Consider the following 23,046-nt stretch of genomic DNA (forward strand, 5'->3'; position numbering starts at 1 on the left):
TGAGAAAGTTTTCCAACTACATCTATCTCGAAGAGCATAAGCAGATCTTTTTCTGAGGTCTTCAGAGAGCTCCTTTGTTTGAACCATTACACACTTCCACAAATTTGTTGTGGAGATTAAACTTAGATCCTTATGATAAAATGGCCTACTGTCACCAGATTGTCTCCCCTTTGACTGAAAGCATGACTCCACTTTCATTTTCAAAATAGCTAATCCTAAAGTTTGCATCATTATACTCACTTTAAATTAATCATCTGAATGTTTTGTCTCAATTGTTTTGTATGATCTTCTTATCAAGATGAAACCTTAATATGTTGTACTCCTGCAGAAATATAGCAAACTCTAAAGGTTTCACAAACTTTCAAGCACCCCCATGTGTGGTTAAATAAAGGAAAATATACTTTCCTGAACTTTCAAGTAACTGTATCCTACAGTTAGAACGTGAGGATGCAAAAGTTAACTGTCTACAGTTGTTTTTTCATTTTTAGAATTACATCAGTGCTCCATGAATTTCCTCAAATAAAATAGGCTGCGTTCACTCTTGAAACCTTGAAAAGTACAAACTGACTGTAATTTGATTCATATGTTGCCAAAGTTAAAAAATGTTGCCAAAGCCTAAAAAACATTGTTTGAAAAGATTAACCTGAAATTACAGTAGGCCCGTTAATGGCAACAACAAAGACCAGATTTGATCCTGCTTAAAGCTTTTGACAAGGTGGGAGGAGGCCCCTTGTTTTTCATCAGTCTCTGCAGACTGACTGTAATCTTTCTTCATCACCCTTTTATCACATGACTTTCTTTTTTAAAGCCGTGGCTTACTGTACATTCCTCTGCTGTGACCTGTCAGCTGATTGTTACGTTACATTCCATCTGATCAACTTTCAGTATTCTTTATTCGCGAGTGCTTTTAGGGGTACTGAACTCTGAACTTCAGTCAGTCTAACCTGGGAGACTACGACAACATACAACATATGTGAAGAACAAGAAGACCCCTGCAAAGTTTAGTTTTTCATATTTATTTTACAACTCAGCAATAATTTAGAACAGCATATGTGTAAAGCATTAACGAAATGTGCAACAGTTGCTCAGTTAATTCTTTAAAAAACAAAAAAAATCCATAGACCTCTACGACATTGATAAAGACATGTATACTGAATGGTATATTCACAAAAAAAAAACTATTTACAAACATACATGCCACTTTTTACAGTTGATAAGAGAGTTGAGGCAAAACCAGCTGAGTAAAACTACAAAAGCATTGTCATGTATGCAAAACACAATGAAAATTGTGTTTATTCAGTCAAATGTAATTTTTTTTAAAAAGCAGAGCATTATTACACTTGCAGGAATTAGAAAAGACGCCAAGATAATGTTCTTAACATGGCAATGACCACAGTTTCTCTCCCCGTTTTATCAGTTTTACATAATGATCACCTGATGTGTAAAGAGTTGCAGGTTTTTGAATCGGATTATGATTTTCTCATGAAAGAGCTAGAAAGCAGTGTTTTGTGAAATTGGGGAAATTGCTAAATCACCACTTTACTGCATGGAATTATCACAAAGCAACTGGGGTCTTTTTTGTTAAAGTTAAACCTTGTTTTATATCAAGACAGCTCAACACAATAGGACGGTTCAAAGAGAACTACAGTGATTGACTTTCGAAATGATAAAGTGACTGCTGGGGGGAGTAAAAGCAGATAAAAGTGCACTTAACGTCTCAAAGAGTAAAGATCATCCTACATAGAAAGTTTAACAGCTGGGAAAATACATGTACATTCAATATCAAAGATCTATAAGGTGCTATCCTACAATGTTTCCTGGAGGTACAGAGGTCACTGCAACTCTGGGCAGCAATGTTTCATCTAGGGAACTTACCATTTTGGTCAAAAAAACTCTTCATCTTCTAGTTAGGGGTACGCAAATGAAACTTTTGTAAAGATGAGTTGAAGGAATTCAGACAGAACGCCTCTCCCTTTTCTCATTTCAAATGTGTGATTATTAAGATAGCTGGCTTTGTATCTGTTGTTCATGGTCGAGATGGTGTGCATGTTGGGAGGTGGGTACCATTCAGTTATCAGCAGGGACAGTAATGTGCCTCCAAACCAGCCTTCCCCCATGCACATTTAGGGATGAGGTAATGAGGCATTACAGTTCCAGGAGCTCCTCCATAGGACAAATTTAGTGCACATTTACAGGTTTGATGAATCAGGCAAGCTTCAAGGTAATATTTACAGTCAGAGTGTGCCAGGATGTTACTCATAAGCAGAGGTCAGTTGCAACTTCACAAATCTAAAGAGAATCATTGATTGAGATATTGCGCACTGTTGTGGTACTCAAAGTTTTGGCACCAATGCTGCCATGTCAAAATGTTTTATGAAAGAGGATAAAAAACTAAATCCATCACAACACAGCCGTGAAGTGTCAATCATTGTCGATAGTCATTCAGATTGTTTAATCGAGCAGGTAAGTGCAAAAGGCACGCGCCGTCACAACTGTCCCCTGTTTCACCAAGATACTGTACACGAGAAACTCTTCTGTGAAACCCCGTTTTAAGACTAGCCTAACTTTAAAAATTGAAAATACATGAACTCTGCATCAGAATGCACAGAGAGGTACACAGATTTATTAGCTCGTCTGACAAGCAGAAAGCTGGTCTTGATTCTTGCTCTCCCGAGACGTTTCACCTACGTCACCCTCTCCATCGTCACTTGGGGGACTTTCATCACGCTCATCAGATGAGCTAGTCTCAGCCTCGTGTGACCCGTCGTTGTCTACAGAGTGGGAGTCTTTGGACTGAGAGGAGGCACCCAAGTGCGCAGACAGACCGGGAAAAGCTGCAGCAGCCGCCGCGGCCGCCGCTGCAGACGCGTGCGCAGGATATAGCCAGGGGAAGGGGGATGCAAGAGCAGCCGCCGCTGGGTACATGTACTTTTCAATGTTGTTTTTATCGAAAAAAGGCATATAAGACGCCGCGGCCGATGGGTTGATGAAGTAGAAAGGCATGCAAAGTGGTGTCTGCTGTCCCACACTGCTTATTCCCATTAGAGAGTTCATTAAAGCCAGATCGGGCCTGGTTGGATCTGCGCCCCCGACGCCGTTCCCAGGCCAGCTCATCTTTGGTTTTTTGGCAGCTCGATCATCTCCAAACTCTTGTTTGATCTTCACTGCCTTGGGTCCCTGCGCCTTGTTGCGCTCACATTCTTTTTCTTTGCTATCACCCTTTTCAGCCTCGCCACCGTATCCACTGTCCGTGTCTGTGTCATTCTCGTTAAGCTCTCCGACCTGGGTCCTCTGGATGACCGGGACACAGTTGGCTTGGCTGTCAGATTTCTGACCATCCTGTGCGTCCCCACTGTGTAGCTGGTGCTGTAGCTGTGGCGCCCCGGACTGGAACTGCGCCAGCACCTTGTGAAGGTGGTTGATGAGCTGCGCGCACCTCTGCTCTCGTGCCGTCCAGTTCTCAAACTGACTCAGGTACTGCAGGACCTCTTTGGCACAAGCCTGGAACCCAGAGTGGAACGCATCCAGATCAGAATGAATGGGAGATTTCATCGACCGGTCCCCTGCAAAAAGTTAATAGAGTACCAAATCATTGTTCTGTTGGGTATTGCACGTTCTAATCAGTGACTTCGCAGTGTCTGAATAAGAAGCTTCTTATTAGTTCTCAATATGCATGTAAAACTCCGCAGTCCCTTGCTTCTATTAATATGTTTGCTTGCGCACACGTTGGCTTATAAAGTTTCCTTAAGCAGCCGTCAACTCATTTTACAAAACAACCTAATTCCGCATAAAAAATATATCAAAAAGCCAAGTTTCAACAAATATCTGTACGTTACACGTGTGTATAGTCATCTTACCATTCTGTAAAGCAATAATCTTTTGGTGCTGCTGCTCAGTGACTGCAGTCAGTGCGTTTAAATGTTTCAATGTTAACTCCAGGACAACAGCTTTCTCCAAATGTCCGAGCGTCTGTCGGGAAAAAAATACAAAGGTTTAGTTGACTTGTTCAGAGATGCCTAAAACCATTCCCTGAGAACGGCAAAAAACTTTTTGGAGCATCGTGATCTCACCGACAGCTTCAGATGTTCGGGTAATAAATCCTTCAGCTGACCGATACATTCGTTGATTCTGTCTCTCCTCTTCTTCTCTATCAACCGGTGTGGTAACTTGTATGCGTCCTGTTGGCACAGAAAATACAAGCCTTAATGGTAGCCATTAAAACAGAAATATACCCTAGGAGTTTAAACGTTTAGTGTGCGTGGCTATGACACGTTTCACAAACACAGAAATGTTGCTTGATCAAAACTTGATGTTAAGACTCGAAGGGGAAAAAAAACGCGCGCACCTTCCCACCATCTTCTCTTTTTATTCCTCGTTTGGATTTGCACATGTAGAGCGGGGGGTAATCCACCCTAAAAAATGAAAGCGTACCATTAATGACCAGGCTGCCATGACTGTTTATCAGACATAGTTTGACAGAGTTTCCCAAAAGCGATACTCACCCTAAGAAATCTGCGTGTTCCATGAACTGTCTGTCCTGTAAATGCGGTATTCTTTCATCCATTCCTTCTCTGCAGTCGCTGTTCCGCTTCTGAGCTTCTTTAGATAATGTTTGTTATTCCACGACTCGCACACGGACGGCTGAGAGGAGACGGTGCAAAGAGCGTGTCCTTCAGTGGGGCTGCGTTTCAGACTGATGTCTACAGAACTCTGGGCTGCCACTTTGCAAAGCGGTCTGCTCGGCTGTGTGGTTAGAGCGCACGCGCGTCTCCGGCTGGGAACAGCTTCCGTCTCACGTGTAGGCTGCACCAGCACAAAGTCCAGTAATTAGACCTTGTGTGTACTATACCAGCTAACGCCACTGTTCATGGGATGATGTGGACTAAACCATTGTGACCTGGTTGCTGAAACGTGATTCATTGCGCGAAATTTTGCGAAGGAAAAGACACACACACGCGTTTGGACAGAAGAATATTCAAAGCGTTTTGTATCTAACACGATAGTGTCAGAAAACTTCGCAGCCCGTGCTTTTTTGTAGCGACTGATGACAGGTTCAGCATGTTCCAGAGTGAGAGAAATCACCAAACTGTGTTGCACCCTGAAGTAAACCAACAGGTCCGCATCTCGAGATTTTATGACAATGGTTCCCGTTTTTTTACTGTTTAGATAATCAGATTTCCCCACTACCAAATAACTCCTAGTTAAATATTTTGTGGACACATGGAGCTTAATGTGAGGTCAATATGTATAAAAAACCGGGAATATTTCATATATTGCACAATGTGTTCACACCCCTGCGCATTCACGCAGCCTATTACTGTATGTGGCTGTAATGCAGGATAACCTGCTCATATATCAGATCTCCAAAGCTGCGTTGTCAGTAACCATGGCACCGGCCCAACTGTGTGCTCAAACACGTGCGTCGCGGTTCTTTATTCATCTCAATATGGGTGATGCTCTCACACCTTTCTATGAGTGTATTGTACAAGGAATTATTGCAACACGAGGCTTTCCCAGTGACATGATCAAATGCAAGAGTGGCCAAATATCCCAAAAATAAGACAAAGTCAACTAGTTCGTGTAAGCAGCCTAGCAGCTATATTTACTGCAATAAAAGTATACAAAATCCTGAGTAGTCAAATTAAATATTTTAGAGTAAAGTATAGAAGATGGTGATAGAAGGTGATTCTTTCAGTGACACCTGCTCTTCTTTATTTAGCTTTTAAGTGTTCATAAACACTCAAATCTGAGCCCTTGTAATGCCCTCACATGCTTTATGGTCACATTACTTTATCCCGTTAGTCATGTGACTTATCTGGCTGGCAGCATATGGCTCTCTTGTGTAACAGTGCTGACAAAGAGTGATCCAGTCACTCCTGCTCTCTAATGAAGTGTGACCTCCTGTGTTAGCTTTTCATTAACTCATACCTGCTGATTTGCCTGTGTACTTTCCCCATCTTGTCATCAGTGTTACTAGAGAAATCACCTCTGTGTCGTATGTTGGAATCCCCCTTTGTGTTTAACTGCCTCCCTCCTCTCTTCCTCCTTTTCCCCTCAGTATGCTGCCTGCTCTATATGTGGCACTGGAGCTGCTGTAGGAATCCAGTCCAAATGTTTTCCATATTAGTTCAGAGCCTTCTCTGTTTTCAAATAGCAGTTGAGCTGGGCTTGGTAAAAGCAGGAAGGGAGGGGAGGGGAAGGTGGTGAGACGCAGACGGCAGGCAGAGTCATCCACCCCAAACACTGTAATAGTAAAAGTTGTGAAGACAAACAGTAAAAGAAGTGTGAAGGCAAGAGGAAATATGGGACAGGGGCGGAAAGGTTCCTCAGACCAGAAGGAGGGCAAGAAGAAGAGAGATGACTGCCCAACACCAGAGGACGGCAAAAAGTGCAGAGTCTGTCGTTTCCCTCTGCCCGTCGCCCTGCTCCAGCTGCTGTTGGGGGTGGCTGTCACAGCCGTGGCCTTCCTTATGTTGGCTATCAGCCCCTCACTTTTGACCAGGGAGACGCCTCACTGGGCTGGGATCATTGTAAGCTTTGTCCTTATGCTCTATCATCAGCCACTTGTTTGCATGGAACATGAGTCTCCAATTTCTGATATTTCTGCATGACCTTCTGCTGCACCCCCTCGGCGTGTTATCCTCCTCTGCCAGATTGCATGTCAACACAGGCCTACACGAAACTGTCAGTGTAGACAGAGTAAGGATTCATATTCTAACATTTAAAGAAACCCCCCCATCTGAATGCATTCTTATGAACTTCTGATCCATCTCAGTCACATGACCGTGCCCTCACCTTCAGTTGTTTACGTGTAAGTCCAAAAAGTCTGCAGCATGTGAGCAGATGAAACAAGACATTCAATCCCAGCATGCCATTTCCCAACTCAGCCAGCGAAAATCTTAGCAGCATCAGAAACCCTGTTGTTTTCCGGTGGGCATATTTGCTGACACCCAGTCAGCCTTACATCTGTCTTCTCACAAACACACATGGAAAACACCTAACATTTATTTTAACATGTACATCATGGGAAAGTAGTTTGTGTAAGTGTAGAAAGCAACTTAAGAGGGAGTTCATGTGCAAGAGATAGATATGAAGTTTGATTTAAAGATTTACATTTTAAATGTAACTTTCGTGGCCACATGAAGCTGAAGTTTGTTAAGGGGGAAATGTAACACGGGAAAAAGGAAACTGAATCGTCAGCTTAAATGTATGCGATGCAGATACAAAAGAATTAAGTTGTGTCAAGTTTTTTTTTTTATTACAAGTGAACAGTGATTACCCTTGTCTATGAAATTCACAATATAAAACAATTAAAAGGTCAGTTTTACTTATCATGATAGATTGCAATAAGAGTTCAGGTCACAAAAACATGTTGTTCCCATTTGGGTCTTATTCTTGCCTATCACAGATGCCATCTGCTGTCGAAAACATCCCTGGACACCAACATCCCGAGTTAGATCCTCACGAGATTCAGCTGAGTGAAAAACATTGAGGTCATCAAGAACTTTCCAGAGAATCCTGAGTGCTTAAGAACCTGGGAAAAACATTCAAATAAGATGCTGCACGTTAGTCACAAGACTCCAATTGCGCTGAAGAGATAGAGTGTGAGTCTCTGTGAGTGTGAGAAGAAGAGGAGAGGGAAAGACAAAGTAATGTAATCAGATGGCATCTTGCTGCTGAATCATGCAATATCATGCAACATCCCTGAAAAACAGAGCACAAGATTCTTGTTCCTACACTGTGTCTACAAGCAAACATCCATAGTATATAATAATAGCAAGATGCAGTGTTTCAAAGATTCCCTCTTGGTTGAGATGCATTGGTTGTCTGCAACTTTTCACATGCTGTAGAATAAGTATTCTGTCTTCATTTGGCTGAATATAAAAATACTGATGCCACATTTTCTGGTTCCTTGCAGCTGTGCTTGGTTTCCATCCTGGGCTTCATCCTGTACTGTATCACCTACCAGCCAGATGAGAGGACGTCTATGCAGTTCATTGTCAAAGTGAGTTCACACAACTCTTCATACGTTCTATATAAATATATACATTTTTAATTACATAATTGAAATCAAATTCCTTGTCAGCGAAGAGTCTTTTTGAAATTGACTCAAACCTGGAGAATCTCAGTTGAACAGTTAGGTATATTTTCCAGACAGAGAGCTGGTGCAAAGAACACTGTTTTACACACTCATACAGGCAGTCAGTACCATAGGGAGAAAGGAATTTAACTGCATTCCTGTTTAAAAGAGCCCCACAGGGATCCCTGTGAGTGGAGGAGTGCTTTCATTAATGCAACTTGATCGTGCAGCTTAATTAGCCACACAGCATATGCAGCTTGAATTTCAAGGCAATTGAAATGGGTGCACTATTGTTTCTAGGATGTGGCATGGAATTTTTTTTTTTTTTTACTTTTGTCAGGCTTTAACTTTTCCCCATTTTTTAATACGTACATACTGTCCAATGCAAAACGTTTTTAAAGTACTTCAGCAGTAACATGCATTGAGAAGTGCAGCTATTTTTTACAAGTATTTTAACAAATCTGATCTCAATCATGAAATTACAAAACTAATCTTAACTCACATTTTTAAGAAAGCTTAAAAAGCAGAGTTTGGCTGTACTTGTGCTTTGTCTCCCAGTTTATCAAAAAAGTAGTGCTGTATCAAACATAAAGCATTCATATGTAATCTGCTAATAATGTTTGTGTCAGAGCAGTTTTGTTTAGCCCTCAAAACAAATGTGCTTTGATTTATCAATGTTATTTATTGAAACAGCTCAATGAACTCATAGCAACACGATTTTCATTCTTGCTGAAGAATTTATGGCTTTACAGTCAGCTCACTTATTTATTTCAGTTGCCCTTGGCGCTGGTCGAGTGGGCAGAAAATGTGCTCTAGCTCGAGACATTTCTGATGTAAAATGTTGACAAATGGTGATCCTATCTTTCTGATAAGTCTGTATTTGTTCTGTGAAAGCCCTCATGGGTTCCATGGGCATTCTCAGCTAAAGTGTTTCAGGACAACAACAGTGACTCCTGTTTAGTTTCTACCTGCTTTCAGGTTTTCTTATCATCTCCATGAAGTGAAACAGATATTGCTCAACAAAGTGCATGTTGATGTATTATCTTTACATTCACTTCCATGTGACCAGACCAGCCATATACATCAGATCTCACGGCTTTTTCAAATTTGAGATAAATACCATTGCAAATCATCACTTGCATAATTTCATAAGGGGCATGTAAGTGAAGCCAAAATACACCGGTGAATGAGGTCTCCTGTTATATAACTGATGGATTAAGAAGAAGGTTTAGTGCTGTTGAGATTGTGCTGTTGCATAAACAACACAAAGCCTCCGTCACACTTTACGCATGTAATTTTAGATGGTCTTTGCTGTGCATGGCACTCACACGGGATGTGCACCAGGGTTAGTAAGTGGCTGTCACTGCATGGCAGTGTAACGTGTACAGTGTCTGACCTGTGATAACAACTGGGCTCCTTGAGGGTCATACCTTTCCCTGTAGTATTGTGGGTAATCACTTTGAACTGAATTTGCCACAGGCTCTGAGCTAGCATGTCTATTTCTGAGGCTCAGTTTTGGCACTCTGGGGTAACGAGACAACACATTCAACCAGGAGACAGAACAAAAAATAAATAAATAAATAATTAGAAATATATATATTCATATATTGCTCTGCCCTCTACAGCTGCTGTACTTTATCCTGTGCACCATTGGCCTGGTCCTTTCGGTGCTGGTGGTAGCGTTTGCTGGACACCACCACTCACAGACCAGCAACTTCATCTGTGAGGAGGCGGGAGAGGACTGTGTGTGCGTACTGGATCAAAATGACCCACTAGCTCGCACCTTCACCTATGAGGGGGTCAGCGACTGTGAGGTAATCACCGGAACACTTACATTCTACTTCCTGCTCCAGATCTTTTTGAACCTGGCCCAAGCACTGGTCTGTGCTGTCGGTGCCTTCATCATGTGGAAGCACCGCTACCAAGTTTTTTTTGCTGGTCTTCAAATTGGCTCTTTCTCCACCGAGCAGTGGCAAAAAGTTTAACAGGATACAGACAGAGCGGATTTGATGACACCGGTCAGTCAGATCAAGATGGATACCACCTGTGTGACTACATTCTGAATGACGGGAGCATTTGCATTTTTGGTGTGCCTTAGTATGTGTTCTTCTTTCTGTTAGTTACAGACGGGTGATAAATGAGAGGAAAAAAACAACACTAAGGGTCTTAGTAAGGTGTTTGGCAACAACATGCCACCAGATCCTTTTACTGCAGGGGCCAAGGGATTCGTTTTTTTTTTCCTTATATTTGTCATCTCTCTGTATATTATATCAAAATTCTGAGGTTTTTGTTTTATAATAGCTTTTTGCACAAATTTTGTATACCAAATATCTAACTTTGTACTTGCAGTTGTCAAACTTAAATAGGTGAACATTTTAACAGACATGGTTTATTTTTTTTAAAACAAAACCGGTTATTTATGTTCCGCAATAATGCCTTTTTAAAAATGTTTCTAATCATCATGACATTTGCTGCTCTTTCTGTACATTGCAACATCACTGAAACCAATATCACTTGTTTGTTTTCTAACTCCCAAACTTCACACAGTGTTGAAACAATGTCTTTTGGATTTAGTCACTGAGGTTTAGTCTCTACAGTGAGGAATTTAGGTGCCACGCCGAACCACTGTGTTCTCAGGTTATGATTTGCCTACTTTATGCAAACGATTGAAGACCTATTAACATTTTTTTGCTTATGAGGTGTTTTTAGATGGCACAGCGAATCATTATCTTCCCAAATGACGATTCGCAAATATCAAATGATACTTGCATAAGCTTTAGATAAACGTTTTCACTCAATGAAAGGTTAAATATTCACTTTCTTAGATATTATTTGTAAGCTTAACGTAATTACATGCTTTATTAGGTTATTGGTTTATAATGATAAAATCACATTACATTGAGCTTTTTAGCCCTATGTTGTTTGCAGATCATGTTGTTTAAAAAAAAAAAAGACTCATCAATGAATAAACTCTATTTTGTCTCATGTGCTTGATTTGATCAAATCCTTAATGATAAACAACAGCAAAGTACTTTTCAGTCTCAGACCATCCGGGGCAACTGATCCTCAAAGCGGTAACACAATCTGGGCAGACTACGCTTGAGACTGGAACCAAACTAAAGTGAGCTCTAACTTGCGAAGGTGGATACCAGGCCAGTGGCCAGCGTGACTCAATCAGCCTGTAGGAGTCAAACTACTGCAGCCACAAAGGGAGGGAGCAATGAGCTGGGGTGAGGAAAAGGGGGACTCAGACAAGCAGCTGACGTAATTAAATCATTTATCTGGGCTCTGGTTGACTTATGTTGATTCAGACGGGACGCAGCAACATCCATAAAAATCAAGCTTCATATAAAAAAATAAAAAAATAATAAATAAAATAATAAATAAAAAATGATGAGGATGAGCTTTAATGGTGTCACCTCATTCGCTGATAGCAGCTACAACAGTCTACACATGCAGAGTAAATGGCAAAAATTATGCAGTTTCCATGGCAAATCCGATGGTACATGCACCCAAGAGTGAGAGTGCAACCAGTGGAATGTAATCTATTTTTTCCAATGATGAAAAAAGCATTGATTAAAGATAGCATTGAAATATTGCCCATCTCTCATTGTAACCTTAAATATGGTATTTCACAAGCGTTTCTTCATAGTACTGTCATGACATGCAGTTTCCTTTTTCTCCTTATGTCAATATACATGTACAAATGCTGCTCTTAGATGGGCTAATGGTCATATTCAAATAAATGGATCCGCTTTGGTAATGCGCATCTTTACCTCTGCATTTTGCAAACTACATGGACTTCAGTGGTAACTATAAATGTTGTATACCTGAGGGTATACACCTTACAAGAATTTTCTTCATATATAAAAAGGAATACAGTTATCAAAAGTAAAACCAGAGTGAAATGTTTGATTCATTTGGGATGTCAGTAAGGGGCCCAAGTCATCTTTGTCAGAGTCTGGCTGTGATAATAACTGTTCAGTTTGGTAAATATGATTTGATGTCACATGAGTTCTTTTACCTTTCAAGCATGAAGTGACCCACTGGTCACATCGAAATTTCCAAGAAACACAAAGTACCATGATATTTTAAAAATATTTGATAAGCACAAGGGCCAAATTTGCACCAAAAACCAGAAGGCTTCATTTCTAAAATGGCTTTTATTTCATGTTTCTACTTCCTTTACAGGTTAAGAAAAAGGCTGACAATACATTCAACAACTTCTAAAGGTGACTTCAGAAACACTATCTCAACCTGATTATTTTAGGGGGAATTCATTTATTCTAATTAATTATGCTCTTCCTTGCAAAAGTTCACACTTGCACCAATTGCCCTATACACAAGTGTGTGACAAAAGTCTATGCAGTGATTTACCATGTGCTTGTTTTGTCTGGTGATGTCAATGCATCATGTGACCAAAAAAGCTCAAGCTCACAGCCAGACACAGGAAGTCACATGCCAGTCATCATGGGGGCATGTTTATTTATAAAAATGACAGTTGAGAAGGGGAAACGTTCACCCTCCTCCATAACGGACAGCAGCTTTCTGTGTGGTCAGTTAATCTTTCAGGGTAAACAGATATATAATGAAATTTGAAAGAAACAAATATTTAATACAAGTGATCCTTCATGCGAAACTAAAGAGGGCAGGAGATCAATGTGTGTATCAGCACAAGTCACGACAGCTTTCACTGCAGACAAAATTAACTCTCACACAATATTCTATTGTTATGTCAGCTAAATATGAAGCTAAACTTAGTGCAAATATAAACAGGTGTTCCGGTGGGATGTCATTATAATTTCAGTGTATCACAGTCGAAAACGCCTGACTCAGTCATGCTGCCTCTGGCCAAAGAGGTGCTTGCGTTTTTGCCTTGTGTTTGTTGACCCTCTCTGGATGTTTTCCCACTCACTCCAGTGAATACACAAAGACTAAGCATGTGACTTTTTACTGCGGTTTGCAAAGATATTTAAAAATGATCCAAATGTGTCAAGGGTTGCGTTTATAAAGCAAATCATTCACTGCTCATGTGTATCTAAAAAAAGGTCGGTGTACACTGGGGGGATAAAATGAAGCAGACCCTCGTGCACATCGTTGGTAATTACGTTCCTCTCGGAGGTATAACTCAGGTTCGTTTCAGAAGCAGTGCAGGCGGACACAGTCGTATCAGAATATCCCAATGAGACTTTGGCCAGGCAATGATGGTCCCAATATTATCCTCTCCCTCCCCATCCTGTCGGAGTAAAATACATTCCAGTAATGCTGCACTTTACCCCTCATGTCTATGCAGTGACAGCTGCTCACCATTATGGCACTGCAAGAGCTAATTTTAATGGCTGTCACCAGCAGCAGGAGTAAATGTGGGCCTGCCAGCGTAAACACTGAAGTGATGCCAAGACGGATAGTCCTCTCTGTAGAGGGTAAATGACAAGATGGGATAAAACACCAGTTTACTTTCTGGGATTCATTTATCATCTCCAATATGTAACAAGCACAAACATATAGCCTCAGTTTTGATTGGCCCACTGTGCTGAATTTCCAATGTGGATGTCAGGTCTGAACTCAGAGTTCAGACCATCAGGAAGATACTGATAAACGACAATATTTCTACCATTTTAATTGTTTACCTATTGGGCGCGTTATCATTTTCAACCCTTTATCGGTAATCTTTATACACTGCAAACTTTTCCCCATCAGTTTAGGCTCTACATGTCAACATTTTGCTTTCGGCCATTTAAACAGCTATTACTAATTTGAGATTTGCACACAACAATGTTAAAGTGTTATGGCAAAAATGGGACTTTAAAAATCATTGTAATTTATAAATTGTTAAAACAGATTAGCTTGTGCACCATACTGTTACATAGCAATGAAATGTCAAGACTAAATAAAAGCAGCGATCCCAATATACCTGTCCCCTTTGCCTTTAATATTAGATGACTGCCCATACTGCATGAGCTGATATTTGAGCTCGTCTGGATGAAGACATATATCCCTAGGTTCCCTTCCTCGACAAGTACAAGTGTAAGTTAAACGCTTCCCTTAGAGGAGGTCGGGGTTAATATGTAGGTGAACTTATCCATCCCCTTTTGTAACAAGAACTGAGACAAACTGCTCAAAAGCGGCTGACTCAAATACGCAAATAAGCCTTGTTATGAATTTATTATAACATCTGGCCAAATAAAATACATTTTCTATACACTATGTTTGAACAGAGAGCGTCACAGGACAGTAACAATCAGGTGCGTGCACTGTGTCATTCGTTTGTGCAAGTTTAAAACACGAGTTCTGACATAACAATCAAAGACAGTTAAAGAGAGAATGGTGACAAAGAAAAAAACAACAAAAAAAAAACAAAAAAAACACCTCACCAGTAGGAGCTGATAATGATATGAGCAGATTCGGTAAAGATTACTGTATTAGCTGACATCTCTGTAGAGATAATGATGTTCATATTGTAACAAAGAACACTGAGATTTCCATGTTGAGTCAGCACATTATTATCAACCAACATAAGATGTAGAGCTAAGAAATTTCAAGTAAGATTTACACAGTTGATCAATATTTCTATTCACATTTCTGTACCTTCTAGAATTCTGTAAAAGGTAACTGAAGTGGTGCGGTGAATGCATATTTGAACACAATACAAAGCATTTGAAAATAACATCCCAAACAAACAGTTTCCATAACAGCTTGTACTCTTTCCCTTTTTAAAAAAAGTGCACTTACAGCCACGGCAATGTGTTGTTTATTAAAGTTACTGAGTAAGGCAGCGTGATTTCATTTTTCGAACACAAAGGTAATACTTCAGTTAGGAACAGAAATGTTCTAATAAATACAAACAGAAATCTAAAACAGGAAGGGAAGAATACTTGATGTTAGTGTGCGCTCTTTTCTCTTAGAGGCTTGTATGCCAAACGGTGACCTCTGCAAGACTGTGATCAGCACCCTGACAGCACTGCACCGTAGGCCAAAACATGCTGTCCACAGACCTGACAGCATTTAACCATTAACCTTACCCTAACATTTCCCTGGACCTCTGTCTGGCACACTAACACCACACTGGCAGAACTAAGCTGTGGCTGGCCAATCATTCACAGAGGCGACTTTCTATGTGCTCCTTGCGGCTAAATGAGCACATAAGGCACATTTACTATCCAATATGGCAGTGTTTGTGTCATAGATGCGGCACTATGTCAAAAAAATCTGTGTCACTGCTTGCTGGCCTCTAGCACTTTGATATCAGGAATTGTGGGTGCACATCCGGATACATTTATTGTTCTTGAGGCTGGAGTTTGTGTGTCTGGCTGGTATTGAGCAGCCTTATACCCCTCAGAGTGCTGGGATGTGGTGGTTGGGCTGAGGAGGGCCCAGGAACCCAAGCCTTTGCTTGTTCTTCCTCTGCTCTGTCATCTGTGGAGGACACAGAGAGAAAACAATCAATCTGGAGTGGCTTTTAATTTTGCATGCAGCAAACACATTACATGCAAACCTGCATGTGTACTATAACTGTTCTAATGGGTAAATAAATCTTATATTTATTTAAATACATTAATCAAGGTTAGTACACGCACACTTCATTATATTCTAGATGTAACAACAATATTTCTTGAATTTGTAATAATGTCCAACATTGCAACAGGTGTAACATCTTCAGCAGTAAATGAATGTAAATAACTTTGCTCAGTAACGCTTATATGACTGGAAAGCAAAACCTGTCCCTAAGAAGCTTGAGGACACAGCCATGTGTGGGAGTATTTGTGCGCAGAACTCTGACCTGCATATTGGATGTTGTATAAGTGTGGTGAAGAAGTTTAATGGTTTCAAGCAACCATTGCATTAGCAATGGTTTCAGTACTGACGTCATAACTGAGGTCCGCTGGTTCTCAAAACCATAAACTCTACTTGCAGATTAAAGGAAATCAAGTAGGCTGTGCAAAGCCAACCACAGCCAACCAGATCCACACATACACACAACCTCAGCTGTGAATGTGTAAAGTGCTGAGGTCAGCAGAGGGTACAGTGAGGTTAGGAGATGCAAAAGAACTTTCCTTCAAGTCAGAAACATTTCAGATTTGGTGTGAGACATGCAGGCCCCTCCCCTGTGACTTTAGAGGAGTGTTATGGCTCACCTAGCTCTGTATAAACACACACACACCTTTTGTGGTGAATGCTAAAATGTCTCTTTGCCATAAAAGGTGGAGAAACATCTTGCCAACCCCATGACTCCCTATTAGTCAGTACAGACTACAGAAAACCTGGATTAGAAAAATACCATCTGCATTTGCCTAAAAACAGATTCAAAGCTAATAGGTTGGCGTCTTTGCTCAAGGATGCTTCAACAGCACACACATGGGGTTGTTGGAAGGGGATGTATGAGCGGTCACAGCCAGCATGGAGCCGTTACAAACTCTATGGCTTGCCGAGGTCAGCAGAGGTTGTCATTTTGTTTACTGAAGTGTGATCCACCCTCAGTAGGAGCTGTTTTCGCACATCTGGCAGAAGGGGAACAAGGACAGGCCTGTGACTGGAATCACATGCAGGGGAGGCAGGTGATGAGAGTGATCAGTCACACTGTAGGAGCGGAGCTAGTCATCCAAACAGCCAGAGGCTCACAGGCGGCGCTCAGTCGTGTTTATTGCAGACGTGATAGTCACCTGTCGTGCTGCGTTCAAGAGCTTCAAGGTTCTAATATAACCCCACTGCATTACTGAGCTCAGAAAATTAAATTATTGCAGGATGACACTGCTGAAGCTGCCCCTATCATGACACCTTTTCCTCAGCTGGTGTTTTTAGGTGAAAAAAGCCTCATGGTAAAGGAGCACGTGGAGTTCAACTAAGCATTTTAATTTGGACTATTCATCAGTTAGATTAGAACACAGCAGCATGAAATTTAAAGTGACATTTTACCTGCTCCTTGAGCTCAGCCAGCTGGCCAGAGAGCTGAGCCACCAGAACGACAGTATTGCCCAGTTTCTCCTGCAGGGATCGCATCTCATTCTGCTCGTTGTCTCCCTCGCTGCTCACCAGAGACATGGCTCTCATACGAGGGAACCACTCCAAGTTCTTCTCCTGTAGGAGAGAAGGAGGGACAAAAGAACCATGAGAAAGGTAAAATGAATAACCTGAAATAACAGTGACTAAGTAGGTAACAGAAAAAAACCCAGCAAATGTACAGTGTGTTGGCACAAACATCAGACACTCAGGAAGCCTGACCACAGGAAAAGACTTAACAGAGAGCTCGTAACAAGTGAGACGGGCACCAAGGTTTAACATGAATCATCTTAGCAGAACAGAAGCTGCTCTCTGGTTTGCGCTCAACAGGGTAGATTTTTTTAAGCAGCAGCGCTGTCTCCTGGATACTGCAGATAGCAATAATATACTAAATGATCAGTAACTGGCATTTCAATTCTCACCCACTCCATAAACACGCCATTGTTGTGGGGATGAGTCACTGTCGTCTATCAACAGCACGACTAGAACTATAGCGTTACTTATAGAAGAGGGTGTGTATGCTCACATGCTAAATCTTTGGTTTCTTATGTTTTTCCAACAGTGTACTGGACAGAGATAACCATCTGCAGCCGTGCTTCAAGGAAACAGTGGGCAAAACAAACCTATAGAATTATGTAATGAACTTAAGTGTGCCTGTGTTTGTACATGTGTGGGTGTGTGTACTGTTGGCATGCATCTGCATGGAAATGTACCTAACGGACTATGAGCGAGTGTGTGTTTTACAACACAGTCGCTCTTGTGCAAAGTGAGATAGGTTACACAGAGACAGACTGCCATCAGCTGATCTTATGCAATATTCCTTTGCCAGTTCTTCTGATAATAAATCACTTACAAGGTGCTGAGAGTGGGATTTGACTGGCACCGCGTTAAGTCCAGCGGGAGGGGTGAGTGAGGTATTCTCCCACCTACTCTTATATAAGAATAGACTGCAGGAATAGATCGACAGATGAGAGAATGAGACGCTGAAGATTAGAAAAAAAAACAAAAACAAAAGAAAACAACTCATGATGGGAGTTTAGCCTGAGGGGGGAGGATAACTTTGAGTGTGTGAGATATTTCTTTTTGTTTAATTTATGAGTTTTTCACACTGTAGCGGGAGACATTTATCGCATCAACCTACACTATACCTATACTCTTAAATAAACAGGAATGAAAAATTAGTTAAAAATTGATAAAAACAAAAACAACAATAAAACTAAATATTATACAATGGTTAGCAACAACTAACTATTGTCTGGATCTGGAAATTTATCTTAAATTTGCGGTCCACTCTCCTATTGGCTTTGAAATGAACTTAAAACACACATAACATAAAGACACACCAAAGCTGTTCTTTAACATTAATTTGTGGTAAAGAAACAGGTGAAGTGAATAGTATTGATCATCTGGCTATGACGCAACATGCTGGAATGCCTTGGAGCACTGAGGATTTATGCAGTGCTGGAAGAAGTGTGCACATACTTTCAAACCCCCCCCAACTCCAGAAAAGTTGGGAAGTGTTTTCGATATAAAAAAAACCAAAAACTTAAATAATCTTTGTATAATTCGTTTGAATGTTTAACATACACATGTTAAAAAGCTATTATTTTTCATCTCACTTGCCAACTTTATTTTATTCAGAAAATGTAAATGCCAGCAACACACTAGTGATGAAAATGTACTGTCCATGGGCAAGGCACTGAACCCCATGTTGCCCACCGATGCCTCCATTGGTGTATGAATGTGTGTGAATGCATAGAAGAAAGCACTGTGTAGACTATATTGACTAAGGCGTGCTGTAGAGTGTGTGAGTGAATGGGTGAATGTGGCATGTAGACTTTCTACAAGCAGCAGCTTAATCAATGTTAGGTGAGCGTGTCGAGATTGGCTACAAAAGAAGCATCCATCAAACACCAAGTCTTTCTAAGAAAAGAATCTTCATGGCTCACAACTTTGTGCAATTTTATGCAAAACTGTAAAGAATTTTTATCTTTAGATGTTTACAGTGCATACTGTGAAAAGATTTGGCGAGTCTAGGGATATCCTAGAGCATATCAGGGCTACAACTGGATATTTCTGTTGGATTCTTGTGATCCATAAGCCCTCAGGAGACAGGGCATGGGCATAAGCTCATTTCTGAAGGACACAGATACAGAGAACATGTGTTCTGTGGTCAGATGAGTCCATGTTGCCCATGCCAGAGATGGGAAAGGCTGCATTTCCACCACAGGAACCTTTTCCAGGAACCAGAGTCTACAGTCACTCATTCCTGTTAATATAGCTAAAGTGCACTTCCTTGAATGCGGGGTGGTCTGTACCACAGGGCACTGCCGCTTCTACAGCGGACAGCAGTGGTCGAAATAACAAAGACGAAATTTAAAGCAATAAAATTTCAGATTTATTTAACAGTGGTTCTGTGTAAAGGTACAAATAAATTTACCAACAGACCCACATCTGAAAAAGTGTGAAGCAGTGGCCATGGCATGGAAGACTTCCATATGACTTCCAGGGATGTTTATGCAACACAAGGGGTAACTACCTACACAATATCAGGAGCTTTTCATATCAACGCCACTTTTTTCACTTCACAATTGCTTTACCATTTCCCTACCACCCCACCTTTTTTTTTTCCTCTACAAAAAAGGTAAAGAAAGAACAGGGATCAGGTTGTGGTCTCTGCCTCAAGCCAGTGAGCACAGTAGCATACACAGTTGAGACGAGCTATGGTTACAGCTCAATTTGGCTATTTAATTAGACCACCGTCCTTTACCTAGTATACATCAGTGGGAGCAAAATCAAGGTAGTCCAATGTTGTGACGCTGTGGACTGCCAGATAAAACGTTGATAACATTCTGCTAATTCCAACTTTCCTTGTGGGAGATAATCGTACATGTAGGTCTAGCTGAATTCCCCACACATTGTGTTTAAGTTACTCCAATGGTGAATTTGGCAGACAACACTATGGTTATAAAATCAGGGTTCTATTAGATCAGAGCGACAGTCTGGAAATGCTTGCAAAGGTCTTAACAGGCTGATTTTTTTTCAACATAATTTCTGGCACCTGAGGCCATCTGACAAAAGGAAGAGAAAAATGTGTGAATGAGAGCGGCCTCATTGGGAATTTGTTACCATCAATATACACTTAAACTTTAAAAAAAGATGCAAAAAGATGGAACTCCGGAGGTTGTGTGGAGTGCCAAGGCCCACTTGAGTAGAGTTGAACGTATGCATGCAGGAGTGAACTGAAACCCACCAGATAATACATAATGGGTTAGTCTGGCTTTGAGAAGCTTTTTAATGATTTTGGTCAACTAACATGTTTACATGCATTTTAAAATTCCAGTCTTGGTCTGGCTAACACAACATTTTGTTTTTTTTCTATGACTGGTGTGCAGTTGGTGAGAGGTTGGGGTAGCTTGTGGTTGTGGAAATAAAAAAGGAAAAAAAATGGTTGTTGTGGTGTGAGGAGCAGTGATGGCTGGCATTAGGGGAGTGACTCTGGGACACCAGCCTCCTGGAGGTGTCGTGGGCCCAGCTAGACGAAACACTGATGAAAGGTTCCCACCTGATGACCCCAATGACATGTTGGTCAGCACTGCTCACTGATCTATGTAGGGATTATTGGGAATTATTCACCGAGTCTGGTCCATGTTTTCTTTTTTTTTTTTTCTTTTGCACAAGTTTCTTGTGTTTATCTTAAATTTTCAAGTGTCAAGAAAACATGCTACACGTCTTCAACCAAAAGACTATGCTTTTCACTGAAACAAATTCCTGCAAACGTGAAGCCTTCCCTCCTTTGTTGCACATTGTCGTTCATGCCAACGACTCCCTGTTGAAGTATATGTCAGTTCTAGTGGTTTTTGGTGCAGGATTGGCTTCCTCTTTGTGTGGATCCAGGCTTTGACAAGAACTTAAGTAGATGCTGAACAGTACAAGCAATAGGGAAATGGGGAAAAAAAAAACATTGGGAGAAAGCAACTGAAGAATGGCAAGAGCAATAGGTAAATCGGACAATCAAAAACTAAGAATGAATGTAAATGAGTGAATTAACTTAAAAATAAAAGGGGGAAATGAGTCATGTCAAAAAAAGCACACCCAAGTAAAACTGCTATTGATCTATTTTCACATTTCTCTTTATATCTTATTCATTTTCTAAATGTTTTGCCAATTTTCCTGAAACACTTCTCAGTCCATAGCATCAGCTCTTTTGGAGTTCTCATGTGTAGTAAATACATGTGCTACACATCAAAGATTTCCAAGCAAAAGAAGTTCTTTCACTTATTTATTTGTGTTATTTTTCTCGCAACTCTTAACTCCATTAATGACTAGAGGGGATGCTATTAGACTGAGCTGCTCAGAAAGAATGGAGTCTGTTTAGAAGAGTGCCCCTGATAAACTGGGGGTAATTGGGGCCCCTAGCATCAAGGGCACAATGATTTTTTTTTTTTTTTTTTTCCCCCCTCTTTCTCACCATTTCAAAAACACAATGACAGCTCTGTTAGCTGAAAAACCTCCCTGGAGCTGAGGACTATGATCCCTTTTTTTTTTTTTTTTTTAAGTCATCCATAACTGATGGATTATGACCTCAAAGATGTGAATACACTTTTTTGACGTACAGTCAGTCATGTTGGTTAAAGCATCATCACCTAATTACAGAGATAAGGTTAAACTGTGACTGTGTGGAATCTGCATCCCACCAATGTCTTGGTGCTCGTCATTAGACTGTACAGTCAACAGTCTTCCAGTGTGTGCTGTACTGTCTGAATGTCAGGCTTTAGTGTTGCTTCAATCATCATTTCAAACACGTCAGTGAGCATGAATTCTTGTGCTTCTCAGTGACTGCTGTAACAATAACACCAATATTTTAGCTGCCGTTCATGTAAGTTTCTCAAACCCTGCAGAATTTCCTGTTTTATCCATGAATATAACCTAAAACATGAAATTGGCTGGGAAGCCCTAAAATCAGAAAAAAAAAAAAAAAAGACTAAAATAGCATTAATATTACAGTAGGACTCACTTCATGTCCTTGAACAGGCATTTCATGCGATCCATGCCAGGACTTTATGCTTCTTCACCCATTCTTTGTTAGAGCAACTTATGCTCAGGGTTGTTGTCATACTGATACAGGACATGCTAAAAATTATACAAACATTCTGCATACTACATAACTTCTGCTTACAATATATTCTGCTTAATATATCTTCAAAACACAATATAGGAGGAATCTCAGATGCAGCTGATACCAGATACTACAGAAGAAATACTATAGTACATGTGCAAATTTCATTTTTACTTTACACATTTCCTAGTGTTTACTTTTACAGCTGAGGCTGTTTTAGACACATTGGAAACAATTATCCTTTGATTTTGCAGAGAATAAGAGAAATGCACTTATTATAAATTAAGGTCTATGAACATATGCACCACTTCACATCATTAGCTACAGTTTGGGAAGAAATTTAAGAGGCAATCAGACTGTTGAGTGATGTTGTGGCACAGCAATTGTAATTAACAGCTACAGACATGCAGAATGGTGTCAGGAGATAAAATGACACAGCACACAGTGTACCAGACACACACCGACCTATTTGTTTCAAACAAAACAGTTGATGCACAGTTTCTAAAAGAGCCACATCTGAATCCTTTCATTTCATTAAAGAGAACCTGATCTCTGTCCTCACTTCACATCACAAATACAAGGCCATCCACTTCTGCTGCTATTGCTTTTATCACAGACAGCGTGTGACATGTGTGTTGTACGGGCTCATGCTGTGACAGTGTGCGCGTTGGTGTGTGTGTGTGAGAAAGAGACACACAGAGAAGGAGAGAGAAAGCGACAGGAGAGCACGTGCCAGGCAGGGCTGAGCTATTAGGAGGCCACTTGAGATGGGTTATGTAACGGCACTGTGGCTGCTGCAGTACCTGCTAGGCCTGTAGTCGCTGTCATAATTTTACACACAAACACCCGC

At 40.8% G+C, this 23,046-nt stretch overlaps 3 protein-coding genes across 8 annotated transcripts in view; 1 reads left to right on the plus strand and 2 right to left on the minus strand.

The window, feature by feature from the left end:
• Window positions 1-1,000: 1,000 nt before the first annotated feature.
• Window positions 1,001-4,764, minus strand: bhlhe41 (basic helix-loop-helix family, member e41). Its single transcript, XM_075469577.1, has 5 exons — window positions 4,503-4,764; window positions 4,346-4,412; window positions 4,071-4,178; window positions 3,858-3,969; window positions 1,001-3,563 (listed from the first exon to the last, which is right to left on the minus strand). The coding sequence occupies exons 1-5, from the start codon at window positions 4,562-4,564 to the stop codon at window positions 2,626-2,628; spliced, it is 1,287 nt and encodes a 428-aa protein (XP_075325692.1). The 5' UTR covers window positions 4,565-4,764; the 3' UTR covers window positions 1,001-2,625.
• A 1,339-nt stretch (window positions 4,765-6,103) lies between these two features.
• Window positions 6,104-11,701, plus strand: sspn (sarcospan (Kras oncogene-associated gene)). The gene is made up of 3 exons (XM_075470940.1): window positions 6,104-6,530; window positions 7,919-8,005; window positions 9,706-11,701. Exons 1-3 carry the CDS (start codon window positions 6,303-6,305, stop codon window positions 10,063-10,065), a joined length of 675 nt encoding a protein of 224 aa, XP_075327055.1. The 5' UTR covers window positions 6,104-6,302; the 3' UTR covers window positions 10,066-11,701.
• Window positions 11,702-14,230: 2,529 nt separating this feature from the next.
• itpr2 (inositol 1,4,5-trisphosphate receptor, type 2) overlaps window positions 14,231-23,046 on the minus strand; it is a 64,242-nt gene continuing 55,426 nt past the window's right edge. For all 6 annotated transcript variants that reach the window (XM_075469580.1, XM_075469579.1, XM_075469578.1 and 3 more), the window contains 2 exons: window positions 16,994-17,155; window positions 14,231-15,496 (listed from right to left, as the gene is read on the minus strand). In XM_075469580.1, coding sequence (XP_075325695.1) covers window positions 15,416-15,496; window positions 16,994-17,155 — 243 coding nt within the window. In that variant the 3' untranslated portion in view covers window positions 14,231-15,415. The remainder of the gene's footprint in view (window positions 15,497-16,993; window positions 17,156-23,046) is intronic.

This window comes from Odontesthes bonariensis, chromosome 7, assembly GCF_027942865.1.
Source record: "Odontesthes bonariensis isolate fOdoBon6 chromosome 7, fOdoBon6.hap1, whole genome shotgun sequence".
NCBI classification, from domain to species: domain Eukaryota; kingdom Metazoa; phylum Chordata; class Actinopteri; order Atheriniformes; family Atherinopsidae; genus Odontesthes; species Odontesthes bonariensis.

Excerpts from the sequence above, each read along its gene's own strand:
- sspn (XM_075470940.1), top strand. The coding sequence starts at position 6,303 with ATGGGACAGGGGCGGAAAGGTTCCTCAGACCAGAAGGAGGGCAAGAAG. Across the intron at positions 6,531-7,918 it reads CTCACTGGGCTGGGATCATT|CTGTGCTTGGTTTCCATCCT; the intron begins GTAAGCTTTGTC and ends GGTTCCTTGCAG. Across the intron at positions 8,006-9,705 it reads CTATGCAGTTCATTGTCAAA|CTGCTGTACTTTATCCTGTG; the intron begins GTGAGTTCACAC and ends TGCCCTCTACAG.
- bhlhe41 (XM_075469577.1), bottom strand. The coding sequence starts at position 4,564 with ATGGATGAAAGAATACCGCATTTACAGGACAGACAGTTCATGGAACAC. Across the intron at positions 4,413-4,502 it reads GAACACGCAGATTTCTTAGG|GGTGGATTACCCCCCGCTCT; the intron begins GTGAGTATCGCT and ends TTCATTTTTTAG. Across the intron at positions 3,970-4,070 it reads CCGAACATCTGAAGCTGTCG|ACGCTCGGACATTTGGAGAA; the intron begins GTGAGATCACGA and ends TTTTCCCGACAG.